This window comes from Echiichthys vipera (genome assembly GCF_963691815.1).
Source record: "Echiichthys vipera genome assembly, chromosome: 18".
Classification (NCBI taxonomy): Eukaryota; Metazoa; Chordata; class Actinopteri; order Perciformes; family Trachinidae; genus Echiichthys; species Echiichthys vipera.
Genome location: NC_139843.1, coordinates 8,676,314 through 8,694,861, shown reverse-complemented (window position 1 = coordinate 8,694,861; position 18,548 = coordinate 8,676,314). Strand labels below are relative to the sequence as shown.

Below are 18,548 nucleotides of genomic sequence, written 5' to 3'. Positions count from 1 at the left end.
ACTCAAAACCACACAGGCACACACATGCTGCTGATGTACACACACCTATGCTTTTAGAGATAACATAATCACAGTGTACATGCACCTTGGCACACCTACAGTAGATCCATGTGCACGCTCAACCATAGGAAAAGCTCAGGAGTCAATTAGGAGTCAGTTGCTGTGTAATTGGTTGAGATATTAGCTCTACTGTCAGTAAATTAAAAACTGATCTTGAGGAACGGGCACGAAAGCAAGGAACCCTGGTTTCTTCCCAAGTCCGCCCTTGTGAAAGCACTGTGACAGGTGGAAGCTAATGAGCAGTCCCATCATACCTCAGGTCTGAATCCTGAGCATCTGGGCAGACCAACACATGTGCAGGCAAAAACTTTGATTGCACATTAACACACAAAGAAATTCATGCTTCTGGGACACACCAGGGACAGGATCACGAGACATTGCTCCTCTGCAACTTGCTGTGACACTTCACACAACACATCCCCTGCACAACAGGTGGGAATTAAGTTTCTGCTGAGAACAAAGTAAATAAAGACATTCTGTTAAAACGGCTTCTTCAAGGGAAAAACAGTGCCAGGGCTGCTGGCACTGAATCAAAATCCAAGGGCACCTTTTGAAAATCCAAGTTTCAGTCTCCCCAACTCTGTCTCTGTCTGCAGATTGAGGTGAATGTGTTTAGTTACGCCTAAGCAATATGTAGATGAGAGTAGATTAAAGCAGGATGGTTTGGAGCTAAAGAAATCACATTTCCCCTCTAAATTCAGTCTCTGTCTCTGCATAGGATTTCTAACATGAACAATAACTAAAACTTGGCTTGTATTTAGCAGCAGGCAGTTTGAGAGGGAAGTTCAGCCTGCTTAATCATTCCCATTATTAATGGATGACTCTGTACAGCCACTGGTTGCAAACACTGTCTTTATTATAGTATCCATGGACAAAAGTACTGTAGTTAATATCTGGCTGTATCTATCGAGGTATAATTACAGGGGGAAGTTCCTGTGGTCCCACTTCCCTCAGGTACACTGAATGAAATAAATTATTATACAGCAGGATAGAGTTTATTGAAGCATTGCCACTCAAAGTGTCATACATAGTTCTGCACAATCCTATTGCTCATGAAAACAAAAATGATTCTTGGTCATCAACTGTTTAATTGTTCTAGTTTATGGCCCACAGAAGGCAAAGTGTGTACTACAGCGTGCATGCTACTGAGAGGTGCACTATTTTCATCACTGAAACAGAAAAGGAGGACACAGACTAAGACATGTTTACACACAACGCAGCGATACACAATTGCCACCATACTTGTGAGAAATACTGTATTACTTAATGTGGAATGAAGTAGCTCACAAAATTAATCTGTGACTGAACTTATTAACTTAGAATTGGAAATGATTGAATGATTTCTTCTGATTTCTTGTTTAGGGTGCTGCACTGAAGTACATTCCCACCATTGTCAATGATGTCAAACTGGTCTTTGATCCAAAGGAACTCAGGTAATTTTAAGACAATCCATTGCATTTTCTTAGAGTCAGGGGAAGTGAGTTCTCTGTGAACTATTGATCTACTTTTTTTCTTGCTTTCTTTGTAAGACCTGACGTAAATGTGCATCTTTCTGTCAACAGTCAAATTGGACTAAAATGTCTGTTGCTGGAGAATGAAAGGAGAAATATTAATTGCTTTTGTCTTGTGAAGTGTCTGCTTGAATGAAAATGTTATGTTCAGATGAATTCCTAACAAGCTGGTGGGGTTTTGTGCCATTGTAAAAACTTAGAAGCACCATTTATTTTATTTTTTTGTCGTTCAGTGACGGGCAGCGGTTAAACATGCTCATGTTGCCCTGGAAACCCACCAACTACTCCACTAAAGTGTCCATTTTACGATAATTTTGTCTACTGTGAATGTCATCTGCCACAGCTTAGCGCTCATCTTAATAATACTTTAATAGAATAAAATACTTTTATCTTTATCATCTGAATGACATTTTCTTACTTTATGAAAATGAATGCTCTGTAAATTTGAAATAGCCAAAACTTAGGTCCCGTGTGTTTTTGGGGCAGTGTTCCAAAACTGAAGGGGCATTGCATTTATGACAAATGCCTCATGGGTGTACCCTTGATTTTCTGCCCCATTTGGATGTCTTTAATCTCTTTTGGACACAGCACAAAAAAACAAATAGAATGGCCTCATTTATGGAGCATTACATTTACCAATATAGGATTTGTGTATGTATTCAGTGAAATACTCTTCAGCTGCAAATGAGTGTCTAAAAACACATATTTTTTCCACACTCAGACGAGTATAGAGTCATGCGGATTTTGTCCTGATTCAATTCAATTCAATTCAATTCAATTCAAAAAACTTTATTTGTCCCCGGGGGGCAATTCAGGGCACACAGAGCAGCAAATAATGACAGTGCAACTATACAAAAACATTTGAACCTATCAAAATTGTCTCATAATGAAATATACATCTTGTAACAGTTACTTCAAAATCAGCAGGTCACTCTGACAATCCCGAGTGGTCGTTGGTAAAAACTACTCTTTTCCTAATCACCATCTAGTTGAATCAGATGCCTGTGGAGAAGGGGAAACTTTCTGCTCTTTAGTTAAAATACTTTCCTCAGCAATAAAAAAGGTGAAATTAAAACACTTTTGTAAACAAAAAGAAAAGTAAATTTGTCATGCAGGGGGCACCATATATTTGTAAGGGAGCTGTTTATGCCATCATCTAGTTACTAAATGAATCCAAAAAGATGAGGAAATATGCTGACGGGATCTGTCCAGCAGAGCTTAATCAAATTTCTGTGCTGTTGCACATTATAACAGCAAATATTTTATCATCCGAAACACTCTTGACAGTGATATCTGTTTTTATGGCAGTTAAAAGACTGGCACAAATAGTTCCACTGCATGTAAATATTTCCCCAGACATTGAAATGTGCTTTGGCTGTTCATTCGCAAGCACTTAGCAGGGAGCCCCTTCCATTTGCTCACGCCCAGCACCTGGGCAGCAGCCATTTTCACAGCCATTCTGGGACACACACGATCGCCAATCCCTGCTTCTGGCCTCAGCTCCACTCACACAGCTATCGCAGCCGCAGTGAAGGGGGGTCTTTTGTCAAAGGTGTAAGATAAGAAGTCTTTCAGCCCATCCATTCTGTCTACCGTACACCATTTCTCTGTTCAGAGCTTCCTAGAGTGTTTTTTTTTACTCACCTTCTCAATTGAATCCAGTATGGCCATCTCATTGTGTGTCACATTCTGTTTCATTTCATTTGAATCAAAGTCTTCATTCTTAATTGTGTCATTCATAATGAGGCACACAAACAATTTGGGATTTTAAAGATAATTGACGGCTGACTTCCCTTCACTCTCTTTCATTGTACTGTGCAGCCTAAGAAATCATATGATAAGTGCAGTGAAATACAAAGTGACATGTTTGTGAGGTTTGAGAGATACTTTGGAATGCTATTGGGAAATGTTGATTGAATTATTAGGCCACACCTGTCCTGGTTGACAGCTCCAACAAAGTTAATAATAAAAGAGTGTAATGTGACATGCATTTGAGAGGGAACGACATGAGAAAAGATTTTGATTTCAGCTTTAATTCTAAAAGATGTGGTCTGTATATACCATTCACTTACCTATAAATCACAGGCCTGGGTTTTTTGCTTCTCCTTCCTGAGAGAAGGTGGCATCAGCTGTTCCTGTTGTTGAAAAACTGGCTGAGCGGCTGGAGGTGACTAAATTAAAGCCTTTGGGGTGTGAATGTTTCATCCCCTGCCAGAACCTTTTCTCTCCTCCTCGAGCCTCAGCTTGCCAGCATAACAATCATCTTGCCTCTTCATTGAGGAGAAAACGGTCAGCTTTATGTGTGTGCATGAGTGCAGTTTTATCTCTCAACCTCTGAATTGTCGAATGCTCAAAGTGTTAGCTTGCTGAGCTACCTGTTGGTTGTCTTAAAAAAATTAATCATCAGAATAAAAAACATTTAGTTGAATAGTATGCATTGGCATTCAAGTCTGTCTAAAACTAAACATCCCTAAGGAAAACAGCTTTATGAATACAAAAGTCTACTGAAGGCATTAGAGGTGAAGATCGCACAGCCAAACAGGTGTTTTCCCTTATTTAGGCTAATTAGACTAATTTCAGGACTGTGTGGGTGTTTGATCGACTTTTAAGTTATGTGACTGTTTTGGGATACTTGGAATTTTAACATTTTAACCCTAGGGAGCTTTGAGATCTTAACTAATTTCTTGCATAGCTCAGTCCAGTCCTTTAAAAAAAGCTAGATCCAGTAATTACCCAGAACTAGGGGTGGATCATATAGATTACATATTTTATTAAGTCAGATCTTGTTTAACAAAAACTAGCAATGTCCTTTGGGTGCAGATCATACAAAGCCAGGGCCTCTACACTCCCCATTAATTTTTTTTTTAAAACCTTAAGCCCTAAGAAAACATTCTTTAAATCTTCTTTTAATGACACAATGATTTTTTTTTAATTAATTTTTTTCCGTGAAGATGGTTTGATAAGTGATTAAATACCTGAGAAATAAAGGTGCTACAACATATAAAACTCAGCCACACACAATCAGAGATAGCAAAATCTATCCCTGGTAACCAACTGTTCTCAGAGTTCATCCCAGGTCATTCCTCTGGGTCAGCTGACAAATCTGTAGTTATCTCACAAGATATACTGTCACGGCCTCCAACCCTTGGCAGAATATCTGAAAAGCAGCTGTGTGGTTGTGCAGGGCTTTTAATTGTGTTTTGGATGATTGCCCGTGATGGGAAGCAGTCAACCAGGCCAAGATGCCTGATCAGTCTGACCTTTTGTCTTTATTGTCCTCCTTCTGTCTCCGTAGCAAGCTGTTCACCGAGTTCATCCTAAAGGTTCCTCTGGGTCGCCTGGTGAAACAGAAGCTAGACTGTCTGATTGACATTGTCCACAGCGATCTCTTTGCTCATCACGGTGAGAGCACACACACACACACACACACACACACACACACACACACACACACACACACAAATTGTATTCACAGTTCTTCAGTGCATGCACCTTCACTCACAGATCAGTAATATAGGCAATCACACACACCACCTGCCTCCCCTTGCCAGCTCTGTGTGAGCCCACAGTAAAGGTCATTGGTGAGGCGTAGTAGAAAATCCCTCTTGTTATCTAAGAGACTTAAGCAATCCCACTGCTAAATTCACTGGGACTTGTCTGTATCAGAATATCAGCATAACCGTCCATCCAGCCTTCAAGTCTCAGCCCCTCTTTTTCTCTCGGATTTACTATTTAATCATTTTCCTATAAAGCGTGTTCATGAGGACAAATCTGTTCTCATTTCCCTTTCTTTGTCTCACCCCCGCAGCACTCCAATATTATACACATAGACATGAACACCTCATAGTACACAGAAGCACCATACTATTGTATATTTTGGCCATGTTGTACTAATATAAAATATTAAGGGCAGAGATGTAGACATGGTTAATGAGAATCCAGTCCAGCCTCCATTCTCTGCAACCAGACTAGCCTGTGGCCTGTGGTGTCCTGCAGACAGGGCCCTGCTGCAGTGACGGTCGAGGGCCAAACCTTTTGCTCGAGGCAGCAGTCTGCTGAGGCCGTGTAAGGTTAGGTCCTGATTTAGAGACACACATAAAATCTCTCTCTCTCTCTCTCTCTCTCTCTCTCTCACTCTCACTCTCACTCTCACTCTCACTCTCACACACACACATACTGTCCTGTGATGGTAAATTAAATGCAAAGTTCCTAACCCGATGAAATAGCAACAGTGATTTAATGTGGCTGGCAGGGACAACACAAACCTTTGAGCGGTCAGCTAACGTAAAGAAGTGGACAACAATTATCCACTTGCACAGCTGCTCTCCCCCTCGGTCATCAGCACATTCAGTTCAGTTCAGCATGAATGTGCAGAGAAGAAATCATGAAATGGGATTTGGACTGGGTGTGACAGTACGTTTTTCCTAGGGAATAATATGTGGTCTGATATTGAGAATAACAGTGTAAATATCTCTGCCTTCAATTTAAAGGCCCGGTATTATGTTCATTTTCAGGTTCATACTTGTATTTTGGGTTTCTACTACAACATGTTTACATGCGTTAATGACCTATCTACACATTATTTTTCTCATACTGTCTTGCTGAAAATACCTGTATTCACCCTCTGTCTCTGCACCGTCATAGCAGCTGGGATATGACTGTAACGGCACTGTAGCGACACGTTCTATCTATATATACATGTAGTATAGTTTTGACATCACAACCGGACAGAAGTCCCAATGGCTCCTTTAAGGGCACAGTTTCCAGGGTTCCTACACAGTATGGAAAAGTATGGTATTTAATTTCGGTCATTTCCAGGTCTGGATAAGTTTGGAAAAAGGGAAAATAGTATGGAAGAATGTTTGTCTTGTTTCCAGATCATTATCTCACTTTCCTTTTCTAGTTTCTTTTGTCGCGCAACTGCGATTCTCATTTATTGAATATAATTCCATATGTGTCGTCTACATTTTATTCATGATTGATTTTTATTTATGATTATTTTATTTATTCACAGTATGTTTACTGCATCTAAAGCCAAGGAGGTAAAGACTTTTCTTTTGTAGCTCCCTAGTTAATCGTCCATCCCTACTGTTACTGCCTGTAAGGGTTGCAGGTTCACAGTCATTAATTGCGCTTCGCATTTAGCTTGAATAAAATGCTGTGCGCTTAAAATGTCTCAATTTGGAGTTCATTCACTTATATGAGCTACAATACGTAGGTAAAAGTGTCTTGTAATTACATGGCAACATAATGGAAAATTCGAAAAATCCTCGAAGAAGTCTGGAAATTTGAGTCTGAAAAAGTATGGACTTTTGAAATGAGTATTTGGATGCACATCGCTGTACATTGAGCATTTTGATTCTTTCACAGTACTTTTATACAAATAGCATCTCGACCTGATTCATAATATTAAAAAAATAGACTTGAGACCTTTTAATGATCCAGTCTTTTGATACTTTACAACATAACATTATCTGATTGGTGGTTTGGCCAGTTTAGTGCCTAACTATTGAAGGGAAACGCTCAGTGTGTGGTTCTCTTGTCATTACTATTGATCTGTTTGTGTAATTGTGGACAGGCAAGCCTCCCTGATGCTTGTGAATGGCCTGCTGATCAGCTGGGGGACTTGCCGCAATGTAGTTAAAGGCTACCCTGCTGCTCCGTTCTCACAGCAGCTCCACGCACTGGTGCTTTGAACATCTCCAGTCTACTAGCTATTAGGCTATTAGCTGCATGCATGTTTTTAGACTGCAACAACAATGATGGACTGGGCTTAGTTGCCAAGTAAAATGGTCGTTTGCACTTAAATATCAAGCTGAGCTCCACTTTGGAGATGTTTTATTACAGATAATAACCACCGTCATGAGAAAATGACTTAGCCAGGCAGTTTTTCACGGTGGTCTAATCAGCTGTAGTAAGTTCACATGCTCTTGAGACGCATTGTTAGATGCATTTTGATACCCAGGTGGTCCCTGAAAGGTTCCCTTGCCAGCCAATTCCAAAATGAAATGTACTGGAATGCTTAGAGCTAATCATCTACATAGATACTCAACATGGAGTTTCGTAGCAGCTTATCAAATGCTCATCAATACGCAGTGAACACATTCACACGGTCACAAGTGTTTTCTTTCCTGTGGGCTGCAAAGCCATTAACGTATACAATGTTTCTGTGTAAAAGCATGTCTTAAATTAGTATGCTTCAGTCCCCAAGGCTCATTTCTGTTCAAACTGACAACTTTAGACAATAAAACATCACTTTCTCTGTGGCTTTCATCTATACGTTTGAAATTGAAATGCACTGTTGAATGTGATTGGTATGCATATGTAATTCTCTGCTACGGATGGAAACTTAATGAACTCAGAAAAGAGGGACGTTTTTTTGCATTATGCTTTATTTTGGAGGCGCAATGTTGTGTCACCTTCACTGTTTATGATGTAAAAGGAGAGAGCAGGACAGGCGCGTAAATCACTTGCAAATGGGCTCATTGGAAGAGAACAAATATGTCGGCTGCTCTCCGAGTCTGTGTTAAAGAGGAAAATCACTGTAGCGTCTAAAATCTGTTTGCGCTGGAAGTTTGAGTAGAGCGCTCATGGCCTAGCTTGATAGTTCCACTCTGCTTGTCCCGCTTCCACTGCTACTAGTGTGTGTGGATGACGAGTAAGTGTGCACGTATATGCACACTCACATGTCTATGTCCATGTATGCTTCAGTGTGTGTTACTGCCTGTGTGTATTTTGAGTTTGGAGGAGGTACAAAGGGAATGAGGGCCATGTAAAAACAAGGTATTAAACACCCGACACAACGTTAGACGCCTTCAGATAGGAGATTTTCTATTGTTTTGAAACCCTGGAAGATTACGGAGCACATACACACATTCCGCTTAAAGCTGTATCAGGCAGATAGCTCTGTTCCATTGCACCAAAAATATTTCAGTGCAGACATGGTTGTCACTTTGTATCAAGGCCGGCTAACAGATGACAAGGCAAAACTCTCAACATCCATAACATTCCTTTTCAGGTACTTTACCAGTGCAGCCTGTCCACAACACTGCCATCAAACATCAGAGGCTATTCATTCATGATTTGTGGAGCTTTTTCACATCGTCTGTCCGTGCTCTAAACTCTGTCGGAGCATATTTGGGTAGAGCCACTGAGGAGGACTAGTGTTATTATTAATGGGGCTCTAGGGGTGACACAGTCAATAGTCCGGTCCAAAGGGAAATATCTTGACAACCACTAGAGGTATAAGGAAAAATTCTACTGACACCGTGATCATGTGAGCTTTCATCCAGTCGCCACCAACTAGTTTTAATTAATTCATTAATTTAAATAATTAGTTGTCAAATATTAAATGAACCAACTATTTTTTATATATATTGATCAGTTTGAGTAATTTAAAAAAAGTAAAAATTCTCCGTCTCTAGCTCCTAAAATGTGAGTATTTTATGGTTTCTTGACTCCTCTATAACAGTAAGCTGAATATATTTGTGTTGTGGACAAAACAAGACATTTGAGGAAGTCCGCTTTGGCTTTTGGGGATCGACAATGAAAAGCGTTAGTTTAAGCCCTACCGCCAATGGGACTCTTCCAACATTTAAGTTCCTGAAAGGATGGAGGAGGAAGTGTGGATTTCCATGTAATTTGCAGTGGATGATCATAATACATATATATTTTTGTTTTTGATATGACCTCCCGCCCTGTCCTGTAGCAAGTCGGGCCAGGTTGTCAACTTCTTACCCAAGATTTTTCAAAATATACAGGAAAGATTGCCATGAAAGTGCTCACTCTGTAAAGAGTGAGCCCTTTTTTGATTTAGCTAAACCTTTCATGTCGAGTCCTCCATTTGCCAATGTCTGTAAGATCTCTCCAAATGTAATGGGTGGATTACTGTGAAATTGAGTGAGCAATTCAATGAACCTCAGAGGTTAGCTTCGTGTGTTTTCGTCACTGTTACCTTTCCTGTTACACCACCATTGGGCTGAAAAATTAAATGCAAATATTGCTAGACTTTTATGTTCAAGAACTTTCCTTTGGCACAACCTTCAGGCCAAACTTTACATATTTTCCCTCCACAAGTTGAAAGCATATAAAAATTGAAAGGGTGCCGTTTATTTTTTGTCCTGGATGTAACGAATACTAAAGCCTCACTCTGCTGCCATCTTAGCTTTAGAGTTTTAGTCTTTATTCATGTCTTTCAAACATTTCCCACTTGATGTGGACCCTATATTTAGTTGACATACAAGTAGAAGCTTCCTTGTAATCATTTTTGAATTAGGAGTATTCAAAAGAAGTCAAGCAGCTTTGTGAGATTGCTTAGATTGCTACATGTGTAATTGATGCACTAATCGCTGCCAGAGTCGTTATAAATGAAAAAGTAAATTCTCCATGATTCTTCATTTGTTAAATTGCTAATTAGTGCATAATGCATTCATTGCCCTTTTATTACAGAGCCTCATCGTGGTCTCTCTTAAGAGCTCTGTTCCATTAATACTCAGACAAAAACAAGACATTTACCTCAGTCACATATGCAGTTATGTTTTTTTTTCTTTTTTGTGTGTGTATGTGTGTGTTTTTGGTGCATGTTGAAGGCATTGACTTTTTCTCTCCATCTATCTTCATGGAATCAGTTCATACTACTCAGTTTTGGGTGTCTTTTCTTTGGAAGTGGGGCAGAGAATATAAAACACTGATCGGATTTATGTTTAATACATCTGGGTGCTGTTTCTGAAGAGGTCACCATAGTTCATGCACTTTTCGCTACATCCTGCTCTTTATCGTTCGGCCTTCACCAGTATTGACAATCGTCAAAGCTTTATGTTTGTGTGTGTGTGTTCATGAGTAATGAAGTTTTATTTTGTCCAAGTGGACCGTCTTATTAAAGCTTTAACAGTATCTGTGAAGCAGGGAGATTGTATGGATTGTGAATTGAAATCCATTACTGCGTGGCCCTTCAGAGCATCAGTTCTCTCCGCCTTGTCGTTATAGAGATTGATATTTGAAGAGTACTCCTGTCCCTGTAGTCTGCCACTGTATTGGTGTTGATTTCTTTTAATATGACATTAATGTCAATACTCTGCCTTTGTGTTTGTTAGAGAGTGCGCTGCACGGGGGCATTTAGGGGCGTGTATTTTTTTTTACGTCTTTCTTACAGAGGGGTTATCAATTTATATTCTCCACAGATCAAAAAGATATTTACTTAACTCCCTAACCATAAGTGTATTGAACCAGTATAATTTGAGTATTTGTCCCTTGGTTTTAAATGCCACGCATACACAAATGCCACTAAGGTTAAATTAAGAAGGTGTAATAAAAAAAAGGTAATTGGTGAAACTGCCTTGGGTTTAGCTTCCATGGAAATACTCTCTGGTTTACCGCTGCTGTCCTCTATGTCCGATTGCCAAATTTCTAACATCTGCATATGGAAATTCACCTTTTGTTGTTGCTGTCAACATCAGCCAAACCCTTGGTTGGGTTTGGTTGCATGTTGTGTTGAATTAATTATAACTGATACTTTGACAGAGATGGTGAAAAAAGTTATTTTCTGCTGCCTCTACTTTTTGGTGCAATGGGGACATAAAGAATTTATAGTTCTGTCAACTAAATAATTCCTCCCCTCTGGATAATAGTTTTATTAAACATGTAAATACAACAGTACAACTAGTACTGTTACTCACTGGGGCTATAGGAGGTTAGGGGCTTTGATTAAGGCCACAAAGACAAAGGACAATATTGGAGGGATCATTATGAGCGATTTGACCGGAATATTATATTTTGTTCATACCTGATAACAAGTGAGGTTTCTGATTGTCTCCGTTTGAAAATGTTGTACTGACATTCATGCTATTGCACTGTAACTATTTCAAGGAAACACTTCAGTTTAATTAATAAATGAATTCTGTACATTGATTTAATTGAATCCTCTGAGCTGGGAGGAAGCCATTAACAAGCTGTTTGCGTCTTCATCGAGAGTGAGTTGTGAGCATATGCTGTACTGCGTTGTGCAGCTCCATCATCTGCTCCTTGTGTTGAGCGGCGCCGTAATGTGTGTATTTGCTGGTGTTCCTGCAGATTGCCGTGAGATCCTCCTGCCACTGATGACAGACCAGTTGAAGTTCCACCTGGAGAAGCGGGAGGAGCCGAAGGCTTGCTGCCAGCTGCTTAGTGACATCCTGGAGGTGCTCTACAGGAAGGATGTGGTGAGGAACACCACTCTGCAGCTTTATGTACTTTTATTTCCCTCTGGGATAAATAGTAACGTAACAAAGATGTCCAGGAGACCCTCCATTGAGAAGAAACTGTTCTTTTACTGAATAGCTACTAAACAGTGTGCTGTTCTTAATTTATTTTATAGCCTTGCATGCCCTGAAAGTAGCACATTTTACAGCACCGTTAATTTGCCAACCTGTAGAGTTGGGGTTGCTCAATAATTCATCGCCGTGTGGCTACAGGCTATCTTCAACACAACGAACGTGCTCCAAAAACATGTTGATGAGCTCTGCTTCATGCAGTGTTGATAGCTTGTTTTGTCTCACCAACAGTTCAAACCCCAAACATTCAATTTACAATTACACTTAATGGAGAAAAGCAGCAAATCTTCTCTGATAAGTGACTTCAATTATCAAATGTGTTATAACTTTTGAAAACCAACTAATAGATGACTCAATTCCACATCCCTCACACTCTTAGGTATCATCCTCAGACCTCACATGCACACATGCTACCAACATTCAGCTGCTTCACAAGCGTGTTTCATCCTCTTCCATGCCCAGACTCCTGATGTTCTCCCTCGGACCCTTTCAGACTCTCCACGCCACTGATCACCACGGCCTGGCCCCTCACACTCCGTTAGGGATTATCTCCCACTTGCTCTCCCTTTCACACTACTTCTGTCTCATGTTTTATTGTGCTGCTTTCCCTTCCTCCCTCTTTCATACCTGTCCTGCACTGCACACATTCATAGACTTCCATTAATACATAGATTAGAAAAGGAATCGGATAGGAAAGAATACTTCTGTCCAGTTGAGTTTCTAAGTCTTAACATCTTATACCATGCTAGGAGTTATGCATTAATTGTATATTTAAAAGCAAAAAATCATAACTTTTGTGTACTTTTGTTTAACCGTGTGTGCTGTGTAAATTATTGAAAGTCGATGCTTAGAGGATTCCTCCCACAGATAGGTAGAAACAGAGAAACAGCCATGTGCTTACACAAACTCGCTAATAAGCAAGTCCATGGAAAGTGGTACAACTGTCCCATGGGTATTTCCCCCTTCCGAAAGCTAGGATTCACAATGTATAAATTATTGTTAATGTCCTTAAAGTATCGTCAAAGTTTAAAGTTTTTGAAGCAGTATTAACCTTTATCATATGATTTGATAAAGACAAAGACAGTTAAGAAGTCACAGTTATTTAAGTCAGAGGGATGTCTAAAAAAACCTGTGATCCATGGACCATGAGACAAGCAGTTGACTCATGATGGTCTTGCAATTAAAGGAGGAAGCCCCCACCTCTGGCCCCCACGTCAGGAATTTTGCTTTTAAGCAGTTATTGAAAAGTGACTCTCCTTATTTGAGCCCAAATAAGATATGACATACTTTTAGCCCATCGGAATCACCAAAAGTGTTGAGGTTTCAGGATTCTGCCGCGATTCATCAATTTTCCCCGATGTTCAGTCATTTAAAAAATCTATTATGAAGCAATTCGAAGACGTGTTTATAGTCATTTTTAAAAAGGTAAGAAAAATAATAACTATTATTTTTTTACAGGGTCCCACCCAGTGGCACATGCAGATTGTCATGGAGAAGCTGCTGAGGACAGTTAACAGGACAGTCATTTCCATGGGCCGCGATTCTCCTCACATAGTAAGTTTGTCTGAAACTATTTGCCCTCCTCGGTTATGACACACATACAAACTCTTACACTTACACACACTCCAATTTAGAGGCCTCACTCTGTACTACTACCAGTTTAACTGCCCACAGGCCCACTGCAACTCCAATTTCATTCCAAAGCTATCATCAAAGGTAAAGTCTACCTTGGCAGAATGCTTTCACACAACCTCAATCAAACAGTGACTCTGATCGGGCTCATATCTTTCTTCAGCCAGTTGTTTTTCGTGCCGATCAGTGTGTGTGTATGTGTTTTTGATTTTGCCGTCTCACGCTGTTTTTTGTGTGTGTTTTTGCTTTCTTTGTTTTGTCTGATCCCTCACTTTTTAGAAGATTTCTGGTGCTCTGTGCTGTAATCTTATCACAGAAGCCGCGTAGCCCCTTGCACTTCCGTAAGCATCCTTCACCCAATCACGCTCTCAGCTAGAGCTCGATAGCATTGCAGTCTGCCTTATTTCCACTTCTGTATTTGTTGACTCAGGAATATCAACTTTGCTATTCTTTGACTCATTTCATTGCATCCTGTTTTTGCATCCTCACTTTGAAAGTGAGACTTGGGTAATAAACACATGTCGTTTTTATGCAAGGATTTATGGGGAAAGAGATTCCTCCGAGGGCAGTTAAAGGTACTTTTACTGCTCACTTAAATACAGCAGAGTGATGAGAGAGACATTTTATCTGGACTTCCTGTATGTATATTAAAATATGTAGTCATATGATACTGACTCATCACATTGATACTGTAGCATAGCATCCTTCCTCCTCGTGCGTGCGTGCGTGCGTGCGTGTGTGTGGTATCTGGGGAGCAGCAGGAAACAGCATCACCTGTTTAAATGGAAGCTTATCTGCTTTTATTGCCAGGCACTGAGCCACACCAGCAGAGAGTGATTTAAAAAAAACCCAACAGTACCCAGAGTTATCACACACTAATCATGCAGTGTGTGGTTGTGAGCGTGTGTTATGTCACTGTGCTATAATACGTCCGCAGCACTCATCCTTTGTCCCCTGTGTCCTGTCTTACTCTCTTCTTCATTCCTCTCAAAGCAGGGATTCTCTTTTAGTTCTTTCATTCCATCTCCCCCTCAGTCTAAAGGTATTGCAGCAGTGCACCAAGCTAATCGTGTCAATAGGGAGCCCTCTGTTGTGAAACAGATCGCCAGCGTGCCTCACACAGCATAATGTAAAGCTAATGAAGCTGTGAGTTGAGCCCAGGCGTCCCTGCTGCCCCTTCTCTTCCAGCCAGCTGCCTGGAGGGGGTCTCCAAATAACTCTCTCTCCAATCTCTTCATTGTTATGCCAGGGATATAGGCTCTGCGCCGTCCCGTCTGGCTCATGGTCAGAGAGTTTTGAAAAGTCTCATTTGGAAAAGAGGTTGTACACGACTAGATATTTTGTGAGAACATGGACTAACTGCCATTGCGGTGCATCTTCTGCTCCATCCATTTTTTTTTTTCATTTGTATTTATGTTTCAGATCTGGAACTTATGAACTTACCTATGACTTTAAAAGAGACCATTAACACTCATCAAGGCAACATACGCAGGCCTCCTCTCTGCTGTAATATACTGTGCCCATTTCAGTGACCCCCTCCCCCAATGCCAATGCAGTGGCATTCCATGCTTCCAGCAGCGGCTGCTGAATGGTGCAAAAAACACACACACGCTTCCTTTCTGGTTAATGAAACGGCTCTACTCATAACCCCCTATGACCACATTGAAACTACTTTATATACATGTGCTGCGGCTGCCCTCTACCTTCCTTCTCTCCCCTATATATTGCTTGCTTTTATTGTCCCTACTGATCCCTACCTTTTGTCAGCTGCCGCCTCTATAGCTACTAGCCTCTGTATTCCATTGCATTGACATTTCTAAGTCCCTGCACAATATTTAGAATCAGTTTGCAGAGTGCCTTTTTACCCAGTGGGAGTTAGAGGTCACATGAAAGCCTTGTCTCTCTTTGACTCGAACACTATACATTATATTGTACTTGGGGACAGAAGCTGCATTATAATCAGCCCCCTAAAGCCGTACCCCTGATCAATAAAGTGAGATGTGAATTTTCTAAGAGCTATAAGACCCAGTTAGTCCTGCTGGAAGTGTCAGGGCTGTTGTTACTGCCGCTGGTCACTGCTGCCTACTCTGCTGGCAGATTGCACGCTGCTGCTCACACAACACCGCAGCCAACTGCAGACATTGTTCTTCTGAGTGGCAGCCACTTACATTTAGATTTATTCATTAATGTTCTACTAGGCCTATGTCTCTCTTCTCTTTCCTCTCTCCTAGAGGTGGTGGGCTCAGAATGTTGATGAGTGATAAGTGACGACTTGATGGCCTCTGTTTTGTTGTGTATTGTCACTGCAGTGCTACGCTTATTAGCGACTTACACAGCATGGCCACACATTTGCATTGTCGGACCAGCAGTCTGTAACTTTATATTCGTGTCCACCCTCACACACGTTGAGATGAGTCCTTGTGAATACATTTACATTAGGATAGTAGCAGAAACATTTTGGCTGTCCCTGCTGAAATTACTTCTACCTTTATGCCCTTGAATTTCATTTTCCTCTAGTGCTAGGCTTCTGGATGAGCCCTGCAGATACACATGGGTACAAAGCTGCAGCTGGAAAAAAAATCTGAATATCACACACTTCAAAGTTCCAACAAGACCAATGAAACAAACCTTTGCGTTTTTACGAATCTGTCATGTTTGCAACCTTGACCTTCGCATATATTTGTAATGCATTGTTAGCAAACGCCTGAAAAGAATAATATCGTGTACCAAACAGACCTGAGGATGTGTTTGAAACAATGCTAGACAGTTGATTGACCATAATGCTGTCTAAAGCCTTTTTTCCTTTGAGCAGTTCAGTTCAGTTCAGTTCAGTTTGTTGTACATTAGAATGGTTATTTTTGCATTTACATTGCCAAAGTTGTGGATGCTACCAATAGAACTGTTCCATTCGGGACCAGTTTTTCATCACCTCTCTGATGCAATCAAGTCAATGATTGGTGCAGATGTTCCTCTGCACTGTTGGTGAAGAGTAAATACAGTGTGGATTGAGTAGTGAGAAATGAAAAAAAAAAAATCTACTCATTTTTTCAGCTCATTTCTCAGCGTATGGCGGTCCACAGCTCTCACCATCCAGTCATAACCAGGCCTACATCAAAGAATAGCCTCTGCGGTAGAAATGCACAACATATCTGGTGTTGAGATTCATATCTGTACAGGTTACCTACAGTTCTGAAGGTACTGGACTGAAAGTGTTGGAACACTACATGTTAAACGTTTCATAGCTGTGGTTTTGAGGACTAACTAACAACAGGTTGTGGGAATAGTTTGCTGCCTTTCTTCTTGGTTATCCTGCCAGTTTTCCTGCAGTGTGCAGGAGGGATGAAGGCGAAATCTGCAGGGGAAGGACTTGCTATTGATTGACAGTATGGAGCTGACCAGCTATAAGGACTGCCTGGAGCTCATTATTTGCTGCATGCACTCACTGACCAAATACATTGCATCAAAGCCAGTTCAGAGATTTCTATTCAGATCAGAAGCCTCCTCTGTATCCTTGGCTCTCTGTATTACTCACTCTCTTTATCTATCTTTATATCTGTTTCTGTTCAAATATCCCTCTCAGTATCACCTTGCTTCTCTCCCTCGCTGTGTCTCTCTCCTGCTGGCCAGACTGCTGCAGAGCTCTTACAGAAAAGAAGCATAGTGAGATATGGCGCTGCATCATAATGCCTCAGACGTGCACTTATCACTCACTTGCTGCACCTGTCCTTTCCTCTCCGGTGTTCAAACTTTGACTGAGCGTCCTCTTGGGTTTATTGACCCTGTAACAACTCATGTCAGAAGTGTGTTTACTGTCAACGCTGCATGAAAACCACTGGGACTCACGTGGTGATGCTCGTCATATTCCAACCACAGTGGACGGCGGTTAAAGGGTGTAAGAATACGAGTTGTGAAGCTGCACTGGGTTTCGTGTTTGTACCCTCAGTACTGTGCTGTAAACATCCACCCAAGGGAAGCCCTGTGGAGATGGCCTTGCTACAGATGAGGGGGGGAGGGAGGGGGAGAGAAGCAGGTTCTAAGGCAGGTTGTCTGCATGCACCACAAACCCTTTGCTGCTCATCCTTCTGTTGTATTCTGCTCTCATGTCGTGCCATGCCATTACATCAAAAAGATCGCAGGCCCAATTTTAGGTGGATTTTTCAATCTTATCTCCCGCTTTTCATCTCATAAGATTGTTGAGTTGATTGCTTTGCATACATAATTCTCAAACTAAGCCTGGGTGAAATCTTAAATTACAGAGTTGATTTTCTCAATATACAAAATAACACATTTCCTCGCTTACCCAATGATAGTGTTTATCCATGCATACAGTTTTAGTTATGTTTTCCCATGCTTTGAGGTATTAGCCTCTGAGATTTCTGCCGACACTTCCTTGTGGTTGATGTGAATGACATTTCACTTGTGGTGCTCACAGCATTGAAAGAAAATACATTCATAGTACATTTCAAAAGCAACATGTCTTTCCAGAAACAGAGACACTTTTTTTGTTTTTGTAATTTGGGCGAGTCTGGGGAAAATAAAAACCTATTAATGTTTGCTACGCTATGTGACTATGCTACGCAAAAGACAATCAGTGTCCTCCAAACTTTGAGAGCTCTGTAGATGTCTGTTTTTATTTTTCATATTTTGCATATTAAATATCTTTATTTGATTTATTTATTTTTTAAAAACAGTATAAAATACACAGTATTGCACATATTAAATCAATTGCACTTCTTTAAGGTACAGATAAACATCTAGTTCTCTCTTGATGCTACAGTATAACTACTGAAAGAAACCTACCCGGCATGTACAAGAGTGGAGGTGTGATCACATGTAGCCAACAGAAAGCAGCATGTTGGAGCTTGTGAAGGTCAAACCACTGACCTCTAGTGGTTTGCAAGGTATTGTTGTGACAGTAGATAAAGATGCGTCTTGTATGCCCTTGAAACCATTTTGGCACATTTCCTGTTTTTTAGGGCAGTGTTTTTGGCTTTGACTTCGTTTTTATGCTCCTGCAGTTGTTGTTAACGTCATGTTT

General features: G+C 40.7%; 1 protein-coding gene across 2 annotated transcripts in view; it reads left to right on the top strand.

The window, feature by feature from the left end:
• dock1 (dedicator of cytokinesis 1) overlaps positions 1–18,548 on the top strand; it is a 178,449-nt gene that overhangs the window by 58,848 nt on the left and 101,053 nt on the right. For both annotated transcript variants that reach the window (XM_083932897.1, XM_083932896.1), the window contains exons 24-27: positions 1,423–1,493; positions 4,867–4,973; positions 11,640–11,767; positions 13,337–13,432. In XM_083932897.1, coding sequence (XP_083789023.1) covers positions 1,423–1,493; positions 4,867–4,973; positions 11,640–11,767; positions 13,337–13,432 — 402 coding nt within the window. The remainder of the gene's footprint in view (positions 1–1,422; positions 1,494–4,866; positions 4,974–11,639; positions 11,768–13,336; positions 13,433–18,548) is intronic.